We start from the raw sequence: 20,792 nt of genomic DNA on the forward strand, positions 1-20,792 counted from the left end.
ATAGGACGGCTGAAATCGAGACACTCCTTGTCCGCGCAAAGTCGTGCATGTACGAGTAAGCGGGATTACACGTACAAGACGACGGCAAGACGGCGATGTGCTGTTTGGGGAGGCAGGGAGCTTGCGGTTGCTCGACCTACTCCAAGCCGAAAGTTCATTTATTGTTTTCCAGGGCCAACTCGAGTAGCCCACGACGGTGCGGGCACTGGCATTGCAGCTGATGATCCGAATCGAAGGCTGGAGCATAACCAAAGTATCTATTTGGGTTGGTGGCCAACAAGTCTTGGGCGGCGGGCCATGACTCGTCGCAGGAACAAGGTCACTGCTGCGCAGCTGCCTCCTTTGCAATCCAGACACGGAAATTCACGATGAGATATCTTTGAGGAACGAAACGGGGCCTTCAGACTACTGACTGGCATCTATTTGTGGATGTGTGGATGTGGCACTGGGCATGCCCAAGTAAAGTACTAGCTACCTGGCCTTGGCACGCACCGGAGGTCGTCATGGCGCAAATCGGCCGACCTCCAAGTAGAAGGCACACACACCTGGCGACAGAACATGGAGCTCAGCGATCCCAGCGAATGCGAAGGGCAGGAGGGATGGGCAGTCACTGCAATGTGGAATGGGGTGGGGTGGTGTTGTGTGCGGGGAGGGGCGAAGGAAAGGAACAAGAAGAGAGAAAAAAAAAAAGAGAAGAAGCGGGGGGGTGTATGGCATGTGGGCCCGCAACGTCGATGTGGTAGTGAAAGGGCTGATTTTTCCGAGTCTCTGTGCTTCTGCATATGATTCTGCCGCCACTCCCTTCCCCTCCTTCACCCGTCAACACGCTAACGATCTCAGTCTCACTCAACCCTCTACCGGCTACCGCCGCCGCTAGGTAGGTAGATGACCCAGTCATCACTGCTACGACTACCGCTGCTTAATGCTACCTCGACGACTCATCGTTGCTCGGCTCTCTTGTCTTCCTCGCCCAGGCGAAAAGCCAAACACACACACGCCCCCCCCCCCCCCTTTCCCAATCGTTCCGGTCTGTCAGGATGCCCCTGTCTTCAGGTACGGGCGACGCCAACGTCGACTAAGAGATTCAGTGGACAAGATGCAAAACCCCACATTGCTTACTAGTGCTAGCCGCTCTTCGCCCCCACCCCACATCTTCGCTCATCCCGCCTGTACATTTCTTCTCGGCCCCACGAGACATGGTTGACGTGACGCTTTTACGGATGCGACTTACCAAACCAACGCGACGCTCACTCGCAGCTGCTGCCATCCATTCGCTCTCGAGCCACCACCACCCGCACGCACGCGGAACACCACTGCGGTACCGCCCTAGTGTCTGTCCTTCATCACCATGATACCTATATCGACCGGCACTACCTGCTCTGCTCTGCCTATTAAGGATACTCTACTCCGTACACTAAAAGCGGGCGTCTTACCACCGTCACCGCTCGGGTATCTGGTACCCAATTACTGCGCCATCTCCAGCGACGCTCCGCAGTAGCCATGACCAGGAAACCCATTCACAGCCACTGTTGCGTTCCACTTGCTTGAAGTTGCTTTTCTTTTCTGTCCCTTTTTGCTATGTACTGCACGAGTTTCTTGATGCCCTCCTCCGCCGCCGCCGCCGCCCTCCCTGCCTTGCTGAACGGAGCCTACTCGGCTTCTGGCTCTCTTGGTTTCGGTATCCCAGGCACGTTATGCCGACGCCCCCCTTCTCACCCGTCCTGCAAGCTCTGTGTGCCATGCACCACCTCCGGATGCGGTGCCATGTTTCCCCAACTTGGCCCCCCCCAGAAAGGCGGCCTGCGGTTCACCTGCCATGCTGGGCCTTTACATTGAGCTTCAGATTAACATCCCAGCCAAGTTGGGCTCAGGACCATGTTTCTGAAGCTGCATTCGCATGACCATTGACCAGACCAGCACTCTCGGAACTCAGAACCTCCCTCCCCACTGCCCAAGTTGGTCACGGTGGGAAACAGCAAAAATCCGTTCCAGGTTGCTTGCCCACTGCCTTCTTGCTTGCTTGCTTGCTTGCTTGCCCATGACTGGAAGCTGCGGGGCCGGGGGTACGACTCGCTGCATGCCATCGCTTCCGTCTCAGGCGGTCCATTGTTTTGCCACCAGGCACCGCCCGCTGCCCACCGCCGCCTTGACGTCCAACTTTTCTCCTGGAAAATCGCTTGACAGACATCAACCATCCCATCCCTTTCTCCCGTCAGGGGCCAGTACCCTGTAGCACCGCTTACCATTGATCATTGACCCGTCCACGATCCCTTGCCGCAGCCTGCCTGCCTTCCACCTGCATCTCCGAATCGACACATTGTGCACCCTTCTTAATGATGCATCCGCGCTTCGCCCCTCACTGGATCACTCACCTAAGTCACCTCCCCCCCTAGGCTATGTCCAGGGAGCGCCAGGGAGCGGCGCGTCCTTTGTCGGTTCATCAAACCACGCGGCGCACTACCCATATCTTGTGCCTCACCTTGCGTCCCCTTGGAATCGCCCCGAAATGATGACGGAATCGGTTGCAATCGTCCTGATCGCTGCTGGGAACCATGAGGGAGTGGTGGCCTGGTTGGTCATCGATCGACTCACAACTACATATGGCTCACCGTCGGCCGCAGCCAAACTGCACCGCATGCTGGAAGTGGGGTTTCTTTGGTGCCTTAATTGCGAGCATGAGATGGACGTGAATGTGTTTGTTCGGTTGACACCCAAGAGCAGAACGGCGTGCAACCCCACCCATCCGCCAGCTTGACTGACAATCCTACCGGATATCCGACGACTGATGGACGCAACAGGTGCAACATTTGGGCCGCCGAGTCTGATCATTATGACTCGCCTGCCGGTCCCATCACCAGGCGTACTAACCCGGTTGCAGCAATAAGTCGTCACTGTTAAGACGTTCCTCTGGCTGGACAGGAACAGGCAACAGAACCTGGTGATGGGGAAAGAAATAAATTAAGGAGAGAAAGAAGATGACCAAAACCGGCCCCCACGGAGCATCCAAGGTAAGGCTCAAGGCGCTTGAGTCGCCGCATCTCATGGTGGTCAGGCCATCTCGACGTCGTTTGACCAGCACCCGAGCTTCAATCTCGAACCAAGTGTTTCCCCGTTGCCAGATCCATACCCCCCCGTACGCAGTTGGAGCATCTTTGGAGTCGCGCAAAGATGCTACGCCGCCCCTCCCCTCCTGTCTTCGACCACATAGCTCTGCTCCATTGCGGGTTTCCGGTTTCCTCGGCTTCGCATCTTGCCTACTGTACCCATTCTGTCACCGAATTGCGAGGGCGGAATGCGCGCGGCTGTTGCCCAAGAAACCAGGTCGACTCTGGCAATCAGTCCATCGTCAACGCCGCCACGACATCATACGTACAACCGCGAGCCTCGGGAATCGCTACTTCGTAGCGGCAGCTGGGATTCCCGCGACGAGCTTTGTTGGGTCACGGCACGCGTTCTGAATCTCGTGACGCGAGGCTCCAAAGTCTCTCCCCCTCTCTCTCTCTCTCTCTCTGCTTCTATCTCGATACCATATAGGTCTAGGGGCCGCTATCAGCTGCATCAGGCCATGTGCAGCCTTGTTCGCCGTCGTGGGCCCCGCGTGAGGTGCTCTTCAAGCTGCATCGAGGCTTTGGCACGCATCTATGCGGGCAGGTTTGCTCGAACACGAGTGGTGATGCAACGAGGGGCGAAGGCAAGCCACATTGCTACGCGACCGCTGCGAGCGCCATGATTTGTCTCGATGCCAATGGCACTGACACCAATATCTGCTTAACCAGGCTTGACTTGACTTACCTACTTCGTAAGAGGTTTCCTTCTGCCTGCCCACACCGTGTGTACACACACCGCCTCTTTCAACCCCACCGAAAGACCCTCCATCTTTTTTCTCCCTCCCCCGCCCATTCCGCAAGTTTTGCAACAGGCACGGCCTGCCGACAGTCGAACCATCCGTCCGTCTGGCGGGCCATACTCGGTCTTCTTCACCCTGCTCACCAGCTTGCCTGTCGGGTAAAAACCGAATCCTGACGATTGGGGGCACTGGGCCCACTTTGGCCTGCCCGTTTCTAGTTGACCGGCCGAAGCATCCATTCCAGATACGGCACCGGGGGAGGCGACCCGGAGCGTCCGCGACGAAGGCTAACGCCTGGCCTGATCCGTTACGGCGGTCCACCACCAGCGCGACGTACCATGTCGTCTCCCAGTTCGTCAAACCCCTCTCGCTGGACCTTGAGCGTGGCCAGCTGCACGGCGAAGTCCAGCTTGTCGGCCGTGTCCCAAGTGTCGGTCTGGCAAATCAGTCCGTAGAGCATGCCCGCGACAAACGTGTCCCCCGCACCCACGGAGCTAGCCTGTCGTTAGCCGAATACACTCTGCAGAACGGTTTCTTGGTGCGGTGGCATGGACAGCGGGCGACCTCTTACTCGACGATTTGTGTGACCGGCGTCTGCACCGGGCTTACGAACAGTTGCTGGTCTTTGAGGGTCAGGCACGCCGCTCCCTCGGAACCCCAGGTGCTCATGGCCAACCATCTACCCGCGTCGCAGTCAGCCAACGTCCATCGAGAGAAAGGCTTCCCGTTACCAACTCACGCTCGTGGTAGGCTTTCGCCTCTCAGGCAGCCTTCAGCAGAGGTATACCCGCAGTCCTGAGAGGGTTCGCAGTTAGCATTCGTCCTCACAACGGCCGTTGGCGGCGGGCGGGCGGGCAGGCAGCGCACCTCGGCCCAGCTCTTGGAGTAGAACACCACTTCCGCCTCGGCGGCGAGCTCTCGCAGCCCCGGCCGCCCGGGCTTCTCGACTTCGACGCTGACGGTCACGTCATCCAGCACCTGCCTCAGCAGGCGAATGCACTCGAGAGTCGTCTCTGGGGTCCGGCCCTCGAAATGCCACCATGTCCGCCCGAGACCCTGGAAGGCCTCGGCGACGCGCAGAAACTCCGTGACCGTCATCTCGGGGAGGTCGTTGTGGTTGACAATGGTGCGGGTGCCAGTTGTTTCGCTGCGGATGACGTAACTACTCGCCGGCGCCTTGTGGCCCTTGCGGAATAGGCAGTGGTCGAAGTCGATCGCGGGCGATCCGTCCTCCGTCCGCGATGCACTACCGGCTGTCGAGCGGAGTGAGGCAATGATCTGCGCCGTTGCCTGCGACTGGCGCTCAGGCAAAGGGGAGACTAGATGCATTTGCAGGGACGTCGGAGGTGAGGACACGGGCAAGTCACTGACGAGGAGCTGTTGGAGGACTTCCAACGTGTTGGGGCAATTGCCTCCCCGGCGGACGCGCAGGCTGGTGGCTCGTAGTTTCGAGTCCTCTTCGGGGAAGTGAGGGACGCTGGCGCAGGCGATCGGTCAGTCGGGGAGTTCTCTTGACGAGACGGGCCGAGCAGGCGGAGGGAGGCGGAAGGCTGCCTTACCTCAAGACAGTGTCGACGTAGCACGCCCCGACGACGATGAGGTGATCCATCACGATGCTGCGGTGTGACGGGCCCGTCTCCGATGCGCGAGGTTGCTGGGTTTACCGCCGTTTTTGGCTCTTGGCCACGTCCGCGATTATTCCTTACTGATGTCCCAGTGTAGAAGACGCCAACATGGATTGACAGACGGAAAGCAGTCGCGAGTGCGACGACACCTCTCCGGTTTCTGCCCGCTCTATCTCTGGGCTGCGGTCGCGCCACTGCGGTTGGTTCAGAAGGGGCCTCGGGGCCGATCGCAAACGCGTCCGTCAGTGGCGTTTATCTCTGGACCGAAAAGCATGCGGGGGCCACCGGCCCATCATTTCGCCGCTCTGCCAACGACGCCGTGCGTCCACGTCGAACTGCCCCTGGAAGGTAGGCGTCGCTGGGCTGGGCGACTTCCAGTGTTGCGGTGGTGGGCGACACCGAGGCCATGTATTTGGGGCGATTGAGGGCTGGAAAGCCTGATGCTTTCGTGACGTGCCAGGTTGCTCGCAGTGCGCACCTATGTATGATCTACTTGATGCCGGATCGTTGACCTGACGCTTGCCAATCTCGGCGGTGTCGTGCCAGTAGTGTTTGCCGGCATTTTCTTCTTGTCTTGCCGGTCCGGGCGTGCATCGCCTCTCGAGTCGCGTGAGCCAAATGGCGAGGTGCGCGTTTGTCTACGTGCTCGCTTCCACGGCTGTGTTCCTCGCACATGGCCTCGGGGTCAAGGCACCGTCTCCTGTCCAGAAGCCTCACAGGATCCCACCTGCCTTCGGGGCGACGCACTCGCCGTCAGGATTCAAGTCCTGAGGCGACGGGGGGTTGTCAAGGCCTTTGCGGGCATGGGTTCGGAAGCGTGTACACTGCTTTGCCCGTCTGCTCTACGCTTTAACGAAAGAAAAAACCGAAAGGACCATGTGTAACTTCTGTTTACTCCCTTGCCCATCTCGCTTGATGGAGGGGCCGGGCTTGGTGGCCCCTTGGGAAATCCGGCATTGTTCTGACCCCCTCCCCCCCCCCTTCTCACCATTCGGTCCGGGATATCTGTGTCACGAACATCATGGATGGGGAGGGGGACTTCCCGGTCCGACGTGTGTCACTACCGCCGAAGAATAGTTCCGAACGTCCCCGGGTGCCGTGATCAACCGAAAGGGACGGTTGATGACGTCGATTGGCAAAGCAAGCGTAGCCGCAAGTTCGGCAGCAAGCAGGTGGCGACGTCCGGGCTTCGGCGTTGAACGGCGTCTGGGCAGATGGATCTCTTGGTCCACAGGGAACAACGATCCCGTCGAGCGCGGTCAGTCAGTCGATTGCGTCTTGGGGCAGTAGGGCTTGGGGACACGAGCATCTCGGTTCATCAATACTCTGGCGCCGAGCGAGGCCTTTCCGCATAGCCTATAGCGATATGTTTGTCTTGTTATGAATATATTATCTAAACAACCGGCTGAAATATATGCCGAAGTAAAGGGTACCATCACGATTGTCTACAGCCTTTGCCTATCATCATTTCATAGTCTCGAACGGTTGGTTGGTTGCAGGTGCGCGCCACTAGAAGAAAATCCAATGATTGGACGCCAACGCCTTCCTAGCCTTTTGACCCCCCCCACCCCCCCCCCTTCTCATTACTTCTGATATACCGACAGGCGGTTGCCGTTACCGCAGTACTCGGTGTCGGACCCCGTGCAGAACATGCTACAGTCGCTCGCCGGCGCCTCGAGGGATGTCTCCGGCAGTGCGTTGCCGCAGTAGCACTCGCCTCCGTATTCCGTGCCGAAGTAAGTGTAGCCGTCGCAGAAAGCCGCGCACGCCTCGTTCGTCATCTCGTCCGAGGCGGTGCCCTTGGCATCCAAGGCGCGTCCGCCCTGTGCGGGCTCGGTGCGGCATCCCAGGAACGTGTACGCCCCGACGGTGGCCGGCTGGGCGGGTTCGCCAACTTGCTTGTCGGATTGGTACAGCGTCAGCCTGTTGCCTGCGCCACAGTACTCGTACTGGTTGCCGCTGCAGGTCATGGCACAGTCTGCCAGGGGGGCCTCGGAGCTGGACGCCGCGCGGAAGTCGCCGCAGTAGCATTCGCTGCCGTACTCCGTTCCAAAGTACTTGTAGTCCGAGCAGAAGGACGCACAGTACTCGAGCGTCATGTTGTCACCGGAGGCGTAGCTCTTTTGGCTCAAAGCCCGCACTCCGTTGCCTTCCGTCCAGCAACCCACCAAGGCGAAAGGGGAGATGGTGGGTTTTTGAGCCAGGGTAGGGACGGTGCTTGTCGAGCTTGAGGTATTGGTGGCGGATACTGCGCTGCTGGAGGTTGCGGGATCCGACGACGTCTGGGATGAGTTCGTAGCTGAAGTGACCGAGGGCTCGGCTTGGCTGCCTGAAACTGCACCTGTGAACGCGGCGGAAGACGTGACGGAGGACGTCGTCGTGGCCATCGTGGGAGACGAACTGCTGACTTTGTACAGCTCAAGGCGGTTGCCGTCGCCGCAGTACTGGTACGGGTTGCCGGCACACTTCATGTTGCACTCGGTCAACGGGGCAGTCATGCTGGTGGATTGTAGTTCATTGCCGCAGTAGCCTGGACTCGGATTAGCCGCTTGTCTCATCGCAAGAATCTCACATCACACTCACATTCGCGACCATACTCGGTGCCAAAAAAGGTGTAGTCGGAGCAGAACGCGGCACATTTGTCGAGGGTCATGTCGTCGCTAGCAGTCTGAGCGGCTTGCAGAGCGCGGCCGCCATCGGCCTCCGTCTGGCATCCCACGAGAGAATACTTGCCGATGGCGTTGATGTGAGCAAGGGTTGCCGTCGGGGCGGCCGTCGAGCTGGTGCTGCGCGTGGCCGTGGTCGAGTAGAGCTCGATGCGGTCGCCGGCTCCACAGTACTGCGTCGAGTCGCCGGAGCACTGCATGCTGCAGTCGGTCAAAGGGGCAGAAGTGGCGGAGGGGGCCAGGGAGTTGCCGCAGTAGCATTCGCGTCCATACTCGGTGCCCCAGTAGTCGAATCCGGTGCAGTTCGCCATGCAGCTGTCCAGAGTCATGCCGTCGTAGGCGAAGGCGGCGCCGGTGAGGGCCCGGCCGCCCGAGGCCTCGGTCCAGCAAGACACGAGCTTGTACCCGCCCATGGTCTCCCGGTGGTACAGCGTGGCCGTGGGAGCCGCACTGGAGGTGCCGGAGGCCGAGGCGGTCGTCGAAGTGGGAATGGCAGGGGCGGTGACACTGTTGCAGGTGGTCGACCCCCCTGACCACGCCTGGCAAGTACCTCCGATGGTGTTGGCCTTCTTGAACGAGTCAACCTCGGCTGATGCGCCCTCTCCGCTGATAAAATCCATGGTAGACTCGGGACTCAGACCGCCGGGGATATTGGTGTTAACGGTGAAAAATGTATAGCTGCCCTGGCAGCTTCCGTTGACCATGTCGACAGTCATCTTGTTCAACAAAGGCACGACACTGTTCGTTTGCGTCGTCTTGTACGAGATCTCCACCTTGACCGGAAGTGACGCTCTATCGTTGCGGACTGCGACGACAAAGGTAGCGTCGCCAGCAGATTGCTGCAGGCAACTCTGGAGCGGTTGGAGGAAGATGGCATCCTGCAGAGGGTACCCATTGCCGTTGTTGTTGAAAAGCGTGCTCGAGCCGTCATTCTTATTGATTGTGACGGTGAAGGACGAGATGCCAGTGTTGACAGGGAAAGTCTGACTGATGGGGTACCAGGCAAAGTTGTCTTCCAACCCTCTAGAGATGCCCAGGACCGAGAGAGTGAAGGCGCAGCTGCTAGAACCGCAAGTGGAGCTCCCGTCCCGGGTCTTGTAGTTGATGGTCAGGCTCGCAATGGTATCCAAGGGTATCTCGGTGGTTCGGATGCGGATGGCGCCTTGAAGCTGGATGGTGGAGGGCGAGGCGAGCGAGAGCTGAAGGTCAACCGGCTTGACCGTGTAGGGCTTAATGGGATCGGTGAGCGTGACGCTGGATGGCACGACGTTGACCATCTTCTCGAGCACGGTCTTGCAGGCGGATTTGAAGACGGCACTGTCAGCCATGGCTCTCATCGTCGCGTTGTCGGAGTTGAAGACCTTGAAGTCGGAGTTCTGGCTGCGACCGTTGCCCATCGTGAAGACGAGAGGATTCTTTGTGGTGCCGTCGAGGTACTCGGTGACAACCTTGTTGTCGAAGACGCCGTTTGTCGTATCCATGGGTGCCATCCCGTTCGCAAAAGTGCCGGGAGGGACGATGCTCGGGTTCTCGGCCGAGTGCACACCGCCAATGGTATGGCCGCAGGCCGTCACCTGAACCATCTCCTGGGGCGTAAAACCCATGCGGCTAAACTGCTGTGTGAAGATCTGGATGACGTTTCCGGGCTGCGGCACGCCGGTGGGGCCTTTGACGGTCGCGTCGATGCGTCCAGAACGATAGTCGATCGAGGGGCCGTTGCAAGACAGCACGGAGGCGTACACTCCGAGGGCAATCAGGTCCGACATGCTGCTCTTGCGGGTCAGGTAAGGGTTGAAGAAGGTCATCGAAGATGCGAAGCCAGGGCCAGCGTTCTCTCCGCCTACTGCGAGCTCGTACTGAATCGACGCGTCTAAGCCGCCGGTCCCAGGGCCTGCTACGTTGGCCGGTGCCATGTCGTGAAAGGCGGTCCTTAGCCATTCGGCCGCAGTCTGGCGGCCGACACCGTTGGTTTCTTTGTTGCAGGGAAAGACGGCATCGGCGAACTTTCGTGACCTTGCGTTGAACATCTGATACATGATCTCTTCCAACTCGTCGACATCCGATGGCCATGTCGGGTCGGCGTGGACCTGGCATGCTAGGCCCAGAAGGCCCAGCAGTAAAGACGAGACTACCCTCATGATGCCGATATACTAAGCCTTGGAACTTTCGAGGATCGACGGTAGTGAGGGATTACCAACACGGGTGCAAGCGAGGGACTAGGTCATCCAAGTAAACGGATCGACCTTGGGGTTGGGGCACCGACAAGGCAGGTATGCCTAAAGAGAACTGAGCAGTCACAACAGGAGAGAAGAATGGGGATGAAGCAAGAAGGAGAGACGAGGCGGGGTGCTCGCCGTTAGATATGTGAGGCATGGTGCCAGAAAAGTCACGCACAACTACGACGGCCTGGCCTAACATAGGGATCAGGAGGCTCCATGCAGCAGCAAATTCGGCGAGTAGACGGGGCGTGGCGGGCCCGTGGCGACGACGAGGCATTGACCGCGTACGATAGCGCAAAGACGGGCGATCTAGGCATTGTGGGCAGGTCTGGGCAGACATGAGAAGTTTAATGGCCGGCAAGGGTAGCGTTCCCTGAGGGCGACTAGCGGCCGGTGGTGATGGCGGAGCAGACCAAGGGCTGGTGGTTACTGGTCACCATCGTGGGAGTCAGCAAGTGAACGAGTGTGGGGTGTGGGTGCACCGTCGATACCTGCCTGGTAGGAATAGAGAGAAAGAGACGTGAGACTTCGTATTTTTGGTTAAGGTGGTCAAGGAGGCCAGCCCAGATCCCCTCTTTCCCATTCCGAGTTAGTGCCGCCTTCACATTAGATCGCAATCCGAGAGTTGTGGTTGGCCGCGAGCGTTGTTGTGGCTGTTTTGGGCGCCAGCCGCAATTGTGGGTGGGAGCAGACTAATCCAGGGGTGCCGGGGTACAACCCCCCTGCCCCTGAGCTACGCTTACCTCGATTAACCTCAGTTGGGTTGGTTCGAGATACCCTCGAAAACGATTATGCAGTGGGATTGCCCAGCGATGCGTCTAGGGGTAGATTGCATATTGACAAGCAGCAGACCCTTGCAGTCGCTGGGAGACACGTCCAATCCAGTAGGTGCCTTTGCCACGGGGAGGGACCTTCGGGACGCAGTAGTCATCCGTACCTACCTACCTTATGGGAGGTGGGGGGGCCTGGTTGGTGAGATGCCCGCTCTGGCCCTGGCCTGCTCTCTCCTGCGCGACAACAAACTATTGATGCCATGTCAACGTTGTGCATCTGCTGACACGAATACCTGCATCCGTTTGCCAATCTTACAGCATACGCGAATGCACTCGCTGCAGAGACCTTGTGGATACCACCTCTGGCGAGGACGAGGACACAGACGTCTTGGTCCACGGTATCGCGGCAAAACCGGCTTCAACGGCATCTCGCAGCCTGATCCGCCGACTGGATTCTGGTATCCAACCAAACAACGCCAGGATTCGTTCGCGCATATGGCCATCCGTCGAGCCTCCTCCATCACCAGTCTCCGGGCGACCGCTCTCGCTTCATCACGCGCTGTCAGTCTGAAAAGGGAGGCTCATCTGCTGTTACTACACGCATAATCGTTGCCAAGGCGCCATTGTACTGTCAACCACCACCCCGTTCTTTCTTGCAACCGGAGCCCGGCTAAAATCGGACAAAGCTGAAAGATAGGCCTGCAGCCATCGCATGCATGAGGCGTCTGTCAGAAGAGCATCCGATCGAGGCAATGGCCAAATTGCGGATGGGGACGCCACCGCAATTGATTGTCAAGGCGACCAAAGCGTGGCTTTTGCTAGTGGAAACGAACTAGCGTTTTCCGTCCTGTTAGGGAAAATGAAGAGATAAAGGGGCTGCTGGAGTGGCAGATTGCCTATTACACTATGGGGGATCGGAAACCCCCGCGGTTTTGCGTTTCGAGTCGCCAACGGTTGTGTTGTTCGGAATCGCACGACAAGACAAAGAACGACTTTACGACTTTCCGACCGACCAAAACCCGACAGCATGGCCAACCCGCGGACGATAAGGCTGAATGGAGACACCCCAGGCTTAGCCATGCGAAACATTCCGCTGCCGTGGGTACACAGAGAGGAGCATAAAGAGGGCCATAATCAGGGTTCTGTGGCTAGCTTGTCACAACCCAGTTGTACGGGAAGCCGACCGCCGACTCATGTTCGAATGCGCTGTTCCGCGGTCCGACGTTGTACGTTATGTGAAGTGCTTGACGTCCTTGGCATGAAAATTGTCTTCTCAACGTCGTGGCTATGGGAATCGCCATTCCATCTTACAGAGCGCTGCAGTGCATATCCATCAGCTCCTCAGAGTTGGGCTTTCGTGGACGACAGGGACCGGAAGCTCGGTGCCTGTCCCGATAGATGCGGGGCCGGCCGATCGCCCATCCCCGGAGTTGCCGCGTTAGTCTCGGGTCGGATCGCCGATATGGCATTCCGTGTAATTCACAGCGTACTGGTACGGCCCGGACACAGCAATCAAATGCTCGATCTTCCCAGAAAACCATGACAGCTTCCTGCAGCCACCCGAACGCCCGCTGCACAGACGCCCCAACCATGAACGCTAGCTCTTCAGAGGCAGTCCCATACAGGGCAATACGTGTTCACAGCAGGCGACTTTAACTTGGCAATCGTACCTTTGAACGACCGGCATTCTCGGGGCGAGCAGGTATGACGAGAGTGAAGGAACGCGGACCATCCACCGCTTCCCGGCCGTGACCCAACCGCTACGACGTCTACAACTGAGCTGTGCTTGAAGGCAATGACATAATGCGCCTAGTATGAGACAGCCAAATGCAGCTTGACGTCTAGTTACGGCGACTCGGCAGCCTGACTCCGAGACAAACGGGGAGGGAAGCACGCACACTGTTGACTATTGTCTATTGTCTTTTCTCTATCCGTATGACGCCAGGCCGCTAGCTCTTCGCTCTTTTTCGGTATTCTGCTGACACACAGCCTACTTGCAGACCATCACGTGAGTTTCAAACACTAATTCTTCCTTTGTCCGTGGAGAAACCCCGACAGATGCAAGGAGAAGCAATGGCCTGGGCCTGCGTAAAATCCACAAGAACCTGGCACCGTGAGGAGAGACATCTTTGGACGAAACCTGACGGACAAAGAGTGCGATCGTTGCGTATTGATTAGATCATGACTCTCATGGAAAGGCCCGGCCCTGCAGTTGGCTCTAGCCCCCCAAGGATCTTCGTCGACCGGCAGGGACCTGACGGTTTAAACCGAGGCATGCCGCTACCCAGAACGACGCGTACACCTTGCACTCTGAATCTCGCTCTAACGCTGGCCGAACGAGACCAGAACCGAATCCGGCGGGTCGGATGGGGTTTCGATTTGAAAAACATGTTCCGTACCCACGACGGTTAATCATGATGTGGGCATTCCGGGTAGCTTGAGTCGGTCCTTGGAAAAAGGAAAAAAAGGAGAAACAAAACCTCCACCGGAAGTTGTCATGAACCGAAACCCTCCTGGGCCTAGAAATGGTCAAAGCGGAGTATCCTAGAAGAGCTGGAAACTCTGCCCCCTTCTAAACGATGTCCGTTTTGAAGCATCCAGGTGTGGGAGACTGTGTTTTTCAGCCGTAACACCTTATTCAACCCGCAGCCAACCTGCTGAACTGACCCTTGGCCTAGCTTCCCGTGCTTGCCGTGGCCCACTCGAAGAAACCTGGACAGTGGACTACCGGTATGGACCACCAGCGAAGGAAACAGAGAGTTAAAATGGGAAAACCCCAGGAGCAGGCCGATCCCGACCCCCAATCATCTGCCCAGCGAAGCCACACTTGTATTGTGGCCGTGACAGGTACATGGAGAACCCGTCCTCTGCCCGGTCCAATGAAGTCAGCAGATGCCCCTCCAAGACATCTGACATCATACCCCGGTCGAGGCTGTGGGTGGGAGGGGTTCCATTCAGCCACAACGTTCGTCATCAAACCGCAAGCAGCGGCCCGTCCGAAGACTTGACGCCCGTTCTCCGTCATTCCCCATCGCCCCTCCATTGACTTTGGACTGGGTAGTCTGTGTGGTGAAGGGAGGGGAAGCTGTTCATGGAATAAACAGCTGGCCAAGAAAAATGCACTAGAGATCCCTGGACTTGGACCGAACAGGAAACGCTCGTATCTTGCCACGATCCAAGCAATGAGGGATCGGCAGACAGAGGAAACCATTCATTAATACCGACATACATGGGGAGGCAGCCCTGTTTCTTGGCCTGCTTTCTTTCCGAGTATTAAGGGTCTCGACCGTCCCTGTTCGACGATCTCGACTCTACCCCCCATCCCACCCGTTCATCCAGCCTGTCAAACACCTTTCCAAGGCAGGTGACAGCCCGACCACGAGCGACCTTTCATCTTTGCCCATCTCTGTTCAGACCAACGTCAAGAGAAGTTACGTATCCAACTAAACAAACCCAAAGTAGTACCCTTGACCGCAATCCGTGATCATGGGCTTCGCCTTGAAATTCCTCCAGTGGTTCATCCGCGGCGTACAGCTAGGCTGCTCGATCATCATCCTCGGCATATTCTCCTACTTCCTCGCAACCCTGCACAACCACTCTCTCCCAATCGGCAATTCCATTCGCGCCGTCGAAGGCATCTCTGGCGCCGCGGTTCTTTACACTCTCGCAGGCCTGCTCCTCTTGTGCTGCCTCGCCGGCCGCTCCTTCACCTCCTTCATTGCCATTGTCATCGATGTCGCCTTCATCGGCGCCTTCATCTATGTCGCCGTAGCCAACCGCAGCGGCGCCAGCTCTTGCTCTGGTAATGTCCACACGCCCTTTGGCGACGGCCCCGCCGACGGCGAGCCTACCAACACTGGCAACGAGGGCTGGACGCACCTCCCCAGCCTGCGTACCGCTTGCAAGCTGCAGTCCGCCTGCTTCGCCGTCTCCATCATTGCAATGTAAGTCTTCCTCCCCCGGCAACGATGATCACAATGTTGGTGCTGACCCTCCCTTAGAATCTTCTTCATCCTCTCCATCCTCGTCGAGGTCGCCCTTGCCCGCCACCACAACAAGGAAAAGCGCTTTGGCCCCAGCCCCAAGAATAACTACACCTCTGGATCCGGCGCCAAGCCCGGCTTCTTCAGCAGATTCCGTCGCGGCAAGCGTCCCGTCCCCGAGACCAACGAGAATGCTCTGCCGATGCATACCAGCCCCGACCAGGTCCGCCCCAGCTATGCCACCGACACCACCGCTGTCGGACATGATCCGGCATACCCCAAATACGAGGGCGCTTACGCCACTAACGGCATCAACGGCTACAACCACGGCCAGGAGACTGGCACTACTGGCACCACTGGCACCACTCACCCGCCCAGCAACTACCAGTACAATGACGGTGTCTATGATAGAGTCTAAATACACTTGTTGAGTGGAACGCAAAACGAGTATCAAAGGAAGAAACTAGAAATTTGGTAATACGAATGTGAAAACACTAATGGCACCAACCAAGGACGGATATATACCCAGGGATTAAAGGAGTCTTGCATGTCGCGTAGGTTAATCAACAGCTTTTGCTAGTTTGGTAGTCGTGAATCATATGATCATTGTCTGACGATACACATCAACATCTCGAGATTACGAAGGGCAGCGGTATTGTGAGCGTCATCAGCAGATTGAGCGTGATACAGGCTGGGTGACGAATACTAGCACGCAAACGTTCCACAGCCGTGTTCGACCAGCGATGGCGGCAGCTGTGGGCTACGTTTAGAACCGGTGATGTGAGAGGGCAAACTTCCGCCCACATCCGAGGGGCTTCAAAACATGCCACCTCAGGGCCCCTTTCCCGACCCGAAGGGTTCAGTAACCTAAACCGGACACTTGGCCAGTGGTCAGCAAACCTCGTCAAACGCATACAGCAGGATCTTGTCACCGCCAGCCGGCCGCCTCGTCCCACTCACTGTTTGCGCCGTCTTCGGCTCCCACGTCCGCCCAGTTCATGTCCAGCTTCTCCAGCTCCCTCGTGAAGAAGTCCTGCTCCTCCCGCAGGGCGGTTCGCAGCTCGACGGCGATCTTTTCGGGATACCTGTGCACGTTGTACCAATGCGTCAGGCTGCGCAACGCCTGCTCCAGCGGCAGCGCCGAGTCGACCTCGGCATCGACGTCGCTCCCTGCCAACCATTCGTCGCGCAGCTCGGGCCGGCAGTGGAGGTACACCGCCGTAATGACGCGCATGTTGCTCTGCCGCCACTTGCGGCCACAGTATGGCACCTGGTTCTTGAACAGCTTCAAGGTGTAAAGTCGGAGTTCTGGCTGGGGAATCTTGAGTGACTTGCGGAGGATGTTGGCCGACTTGTACTGCACCAGGAGGAGGTTTCGGTGGGCCTTGTGTTTGCAAATCTTCTGCATGATCCGGAGGTAGTTGATGAGGGAGAAGAAGTTTCTTCTCGAGAAGTCGGTGATCGGCTCGGCTGGCAGGTCGTTGACGGGGTATCCGAGCTCGTCGACTTCGGGCCGCACCGCAGCTTGCCCCTCGAGCTTAGCACTATCGTCGCTGTCGCGCGTTGCCGCCGTGGTTGCCCGAGGTGGTGACCGCCTCCTCTTAATGGGCGGAGGCGCTGCTTCGTCTTCGCTCTCTTCCTCGGGCTCCGCCTGGACCGGCGGCTTGTCCTTGAACTTCGATCGTAGGTTGCAGAAGTGAAAGAAGCTAGATAAGTCAGCTTGAATCGTAGGGGCACCCTGAGTTCGCACGTACCTGTTCTCGAGCCTGTCCGTCTTGCTGTCCACCACTTGTTGGACATCCTGGTGCGCAAATAGCTTGAGGACTAGCGGGAGGTAATTAGAGTCGAGCAGAAGCTGCGTCATGTACTCGAATTTGAGAACGTCTGGGCCTTCGTCAGCATGCGCCTCGCAACACCAACCAGTGCTACGTACGCGAGACTCTAAGCCACTTCAGCAGAAGGAGCAAGATGGCCGTTATGGCTTTGGTGGTGATCTCTCGGGACCTCGCGGCATCCACTTCCTCGGGGGTCATCTCGGGGGGTTCAGGAGGACCCGGCTGTGCCGAAGGGTCCTGGGATTGCTGTTGCCGATTGGGCCCGGGGCCGCCGTTCATGCCGTTGGCCCCTCTGCCAGCCATACTCGGGTGCTGTTGTGCTGCGGCAGGCTGCGACAAGACAGCAGTGACGTTCAGGAGGATCGGCCTCAGGAGGACGATCACGAGCGACTGCAGGTGAGGAAGAGACTCCTTCTGTAGAGAAGTTAGCCAAGTCCACTTAGGGTTCTGGTTTACCCACGTAGAAGCTCTCGACGGCAAGTAGCCGACGCTTGACCTCCTCGTTCACTTTTTCTGCGGCAGGTCCGCAGTCGATTTCTGGTTCTCGCATCGAAAGCTGTGCTTCCCTACGTTCCTCGGCTCTCGTCTCGGCCTTGAGCGCAGCAATTTCTTGCTTCTCTTCCAGGCTTAGCCCTTCAAGGTCGAGATCGTCAACGTCGTCGTCGTCACTATCGTCTGCTTCCCATCCTCTCTCGAATTTCAGGAAGCTCTCGCGTTCTCTCCAGAGCTGGCGTGTCGCGCGAGTCGTGCGAACTCGCTTGGAGAATAGTTCGCCTGCCTCCAGAATGGACGCGGGGATGTCACTTCCCTCCCATCGGCGTCCGACAAGTAGTTCTTGTAACCCAGCCCCGCCTTTACCTCCGGCGCTGTTGCTTGTAGCATCCAGAGGTGGATACATGAATGGAAAATTCTGATTCGTCTGATAGTTTTGTTTCTTACCGCCCTTGCCTCCAACACCAGGAGACGGAGGTGGTGAAGGGGCAGGTGTCGCGATGTGAACCGGCTGGTGCAGGATAGAGGCACCGCTACTTTGCGGGTTGGGTGGTCCCGGTACGAATCCCATCGCTGCACTTGTCCTGGTGGGATGGTTAGGCAGAGGTGGCAGGAGGGTTGTGTTCTCCGGCTCGAGAGGGATGAGGGTTCTCGGCGGCACGTAGGCCGGGTACTTCGAGGTGAGTTCTTGTCGAAACACATGGTAATCCAAGGGCGACGCGGTGATGACGTCCTTGGATTTCGCGTTGGGGGATTCACTTGTGGCCTTCTTGACTTCGTCTATTTCCTGCGTACCACCAAAGACCAGGAGAATGGTTTTCCAGAACAGTAGAAAGATCTAGGAGAATTAGCCAGAGTCATCCACGGTGTCGGCGATTATACCTGGCTGGATGGCATCAAGTTGCCATCGTCCCAACGCAGCTTGGAGGCTGCTAGAGACATGAAGTCGACCAGACCGGGCTTCAGACAAACTAATATAAGGTTAGCCGTAGCCCCTTGCACATGCCGCCAACGTATGCTCACGAAGTTCAGATCTTGTAATTTCGAGCTCCTTCGGGAAACTCAATGCCTCCTGGATGATGACATACATGATTGTCATTAGGTTGATGAGCTCATCCTGGGCCTCTTGAGCACCACCGGGCTGCACCAGTCGAGGGTCGTCCGACCTGGTCAGGTTAGTCGCAGGAGCAACATTGTAACCGAAAAACGTACCAAAACACATCGAAGCAGTCTTGCAAGGCCTTCCATATGGTGACAATGCCGTTCAGGGATGTAAGAAAGGTGATGCTCGATCGCATTGCTTCCAGCTGGGTCGCGCTCGCGGCTGACCGCCTATCACCCACTGTAGCTGGAGTGGACGTATCGCCCCATCGACCCAGCACCAAGTACAGAACCTTTCCAATGGACGCAGAACGTTGTGCAGGGTCCTTGACTTGGAGACTGTCCAGGGCATCTTGCGTGAACTTGACTCTGGTCTGGTGTCCCGTATCTTCCCAAGCCGTCTGGACGTCATACTCGTGCTGCCACTGCCACTCGAAGGCCCTCTGGGCAGCGTTTAGCCGCACCCACTGCCAGAACTGGTACACGAACCACTCGTCTATCTCCTCGTCGTGCGAACCCATATCGTTGTAGACAAAATCGTAGGCGACAGGTTCGCCGCGGCTGAACTCGGCGACGATTCGCCTCAGCTGCAATAGTGACAGCGAGTCAGTTGGTTGCGGTTGTTCGGAGGGCGCGGGAGGCATCGGAGCTGGGGGGTCTGGTGCCAGCGCAGGGACGGGGGAGGGTGCAGAGGAGTTCCTCTGCAGAGATGGCCGTGCCGCAGGTGGAGGGGGCGGGTTGCTGGCATCGGGGCCGACATCTGCAACGACGGCGTCGGCGACATCGCCGGTCGGCGGGGACTCCTTTTCAGCGGGGGCACCCTCGTTGACAGGCCTCGAGGGCCACAAAGAGTTCATCCTGGAAGGAGGCGAAGGTGGTTCGAATGGTCTATCATGCTCTAGAAAGCTGTCGGAGGGTCGGCGGCGGTCGAGATTGATTGGTTCGATGGGGCTATTCGAGGATACGCGTCGAGAGCATAGGAAATCGCGTTGCACAGGCCAAGCTCATACTTAACCGCGGAAGAAAGTGTCAAGTAACGCGGTGAAGATGCAGCCTCAAGCGGGATGCAGTTTACGCTGCAGCTTCTGATTGGTTGTAAGCTAGCTCACTGGGGGGGTTGGCGGGGTGTGGCTGGATCTCACTGACATACAAATGGCAAATGTGGCTGGCCCATATCTTATCTTTTCTTATCGTCAAGAATCTTATCTAGAGTCACAGTCCGGCAGGAGTAATCAGACAAGCTGATATTGTCCCCCCCTGTCAGCCCGAGAGTACCGTGCACACTGTATGCAGAGTCCAGCAGACAGTGGATTCAGGTGATAACACAACTATCTTAGAGGCAAAAGGGATGGTCTTGGCCCATCCCGACCCAGAGCGCAGCGTAGGAAGCAGGGTGGGTTAGTACTATTCTAACCCTCCCTGGCGGAGCTGTTTTGGAATTAAAAAAAAAAAATCTAAGAAAACTGGATTTGAACTGGATTTGAACCTGCAGCCTTTAGGATGAGATTTATCACTGTTATCGTGCACAGTACTCTCAGGTTGACAGGGGGGGACACTATCAGCTTGTCTATAGACTCTTGATAAAAAAAATAGAGACAAAAGGGATACTCTAAGCCTATCCTGACCTAGAGCACAGCGTATGAAGCAGGGTAGGTTAGTACTATTCTAACCCTCCCCAACAGAGCTGTTTTAGAATTAAAAAAAAATCTAAGAAAACTAGATTTGAACCTGCAGCCTTTAGGATATGAGGTTTATCGCTGTTATCGTGCACGGTACTCAGGGTTGACAGGGGGGGACAATATCAGCTTGTCTGTAGACTCACTCGACACCTACCTCGCCAACAATTTTCGCCCACGTGCCTTATGCTCAAATTATGCATGGCGGGGTCGTTTACCAACGTGCATGAGGAGCATCGCCCGATAGCGCCCTGTGACCTGCGGCCCAATAGGCATTTTCCTCGAGAAGATTTGATAGCCATGCTGACGACATCCGAAAGGGTCAACTCGGAGCAAATCCGTCAGCTGCAGGAACAAAGACTGCAAGGCAACATGTCGGATGAGATAAGTAACAGCATGAAGAACAAACTCATTCAGTATCATGGTCTTGGATGTTCTTGGAGTCCCACCGCAATTGCATCCTGCAACCCTGAAAACGACGTCAGCGACTTGTCACGGTTCCGTGGCAAGCCACAGCAGGTGATCCACTCTGGTGAATAAGCACCCAAATGCTGCAATCGTCACTAGGCAATGCA

The 20,792-nt window shown here is 57.2% G+C and overlaps 7 protein-coding genes across 7 annotated transcripts; 3 read left to right on the top strand and 4 right to left on the bottom strand.

Moving 5' to 3' along the window:
* The first annotated feature begins 2,636 nt into the window (after nt 1–2,636).
* LY79DRAFT_128458 (uncharacterized protein) lies at nt 2,637–3,592 on the top strand. Its single transcript, XM_060550827.1, has one exon. The coding sequence runs from the start codon at nt 2,976–2,978 to the stop codon at nt 3,456–3,458; it is 483 nt and encodes a 160-aa protein (XP_060415982.1). The 5' UTR covers nt 2,637–2,975; the 3' UTR covers nt 3,459–3,592.
* Nucleotides 3,593–4,154: 562 nt separating this feature from the next.
* LY79DRAFT_589016 (D-sorbose) lies at nt 4,155–5,456 on the bottom strand (the record flags this gene model as incomplete). The annotated part of the gene is made up of 5 exons (XM_060560987.1): nt 4,155–4,341; nt 4,419–4,526; nt 4,587–4,642; nt 4,715–5,324; nt 5,407–5,456. 5 exons carry the CDS (start codon nt 5,454–5,456, stop codon nt 4,155–4,157), a joined length of 1,011 nt encoding a protein of 336 aa, XP_060415983.1.
* Nucleotides 5,457–7,055: 1,599 nt separating this feature from the next.
* On the bottom strand, nt 7,056–10,276 carry LY79DRAFT_668461 (WSC domain-containing protein; the record flags this gene model as incomplete). Its single annotated transcript, XM_060563531.1, has 2 exons — nt 7,056–8,002; nt 8,056–10,276. 2 exons carry the CDS (start codon nt 10,274–10,276, stop codon nt 7,056–7,058), a joined length of 3,168 nt encoding a protein of 1,055 aa, XP_060415984.1.
* Nucleotides 10,277–11,155: 879 nt separating this feature from the next.
* LY79DRAFT_548684 (uncharacterized protein) lies at nt 11,156–13,028 on the top strand. Its single transcript, XM_060557418.1, has one exon. The coding sequence runs from the start codon at nt 11,170–11,172 to the stop codon at nt 11,734–11,736; it is 567 nt and encodes a 188-aa protein (XP_060415985.1). The 5' UTR covers nt 11,156–11,169; the 3' UTR covers nt 11,737–13,028.
* A 645-nt stretch (nt 13,029–13,673) lies between these two features.
* LY79DRAFT_128696 (uncharacterized protein) lies at nt 13,674–14,638 on the bottom strand. The gene has a single exon (XM_060550828.1). It carries the CDS (start codon nt 14,339–14,341, stop codon nt 13,805–13,807), a length of 537 nt encoding a protein of 178 aa, XP_060415986.1. The 5' UTR covers nt 14,342–14,638; the 3' UTR covers nt 13,674–13,804.
* On the top strand, nt 14,617–15,531 carry LY79DRAFT_668462 (uncharacterized protein; the record flags this gene model as incomplete). The annotated part of the gene is made up of 2 exons (XM_060563532.1): nt 14,617–15,074; nt 15,132–15,531. The coding sequence occupies 2 exons, from the start codon at nt 14,617–14,619 to the stop codon at nt 15,529–15,531; spliced, it is 858 nt and encodes a 285-aa protein (XP_060415987.1).
* A 510-nt stretch (nt 15,532–16,041) lies between these two features.
* LY79DRAFT_512176 (uncharacterized protein) lies at nt 16,042–19,398 on the bottom strand (the record flags this gene model as incomplete). Its single annotated transcript, XM_060554341.1, has 7 exons — nt 16,042–16,819; nt 16,868–16,997; nt 17,047–17,362; nt 17,409–18,278; nt 18,323–18,411; nt 18,464–18,606; nt 18,653–19,398. The coding sequence occupies 7 exons, from the start codon at nt 19,396–19,398 to the stop codon at nt 16,042–16,044; spliced, it is 3,072 nt and encodes a 1,023-aa protein (XP_060415988.1).
* Nucleotides 19,399–20,792: the final 1,394 nt, after the last annotated feature.

Source organism: Colletotrichum navitas (assembly GCF_030913465.1).
Source record: "Colletotrichum navitas strain CBS 125086 chromosome Unknown LY79scaffold_18, whole genome shotgun sequence".
NCBI classification, from domain to species: domain Eukaryota; kingdom Fungi; phylum Ascomycota; class Sordariomycetes; order Glomerellales; family Glomerellaceae; genus Colletotrichum; species Colletotrichum navitas.

Excerpts from the sequence above, each read along its gene's own strand:
- LY79DRAFT_128458 (XM_060550827.1), top strand. The coding sequence starts at position 2,976 with ATGACCAAAACCGGCCCCCACGGAGCATCCAAGGTAAGGCTCAAGGCG.
- LY79DRAFT_548684 (XM_060557418.1), top strand. The coding sequence starts at position 11,170 with ATGCGTCTAGGGGTAGATTGCATATTGACAAGCAGCAGACCCTTGCAG.
- LY79DRAFT_128696 (XM_060550828.1), bottom strand. The coding sequence starts at position 14,341 with ATGGTTTCCTCTGTCTGCCGATCCCTCATTGCTTGGATCGTGGCAAGA.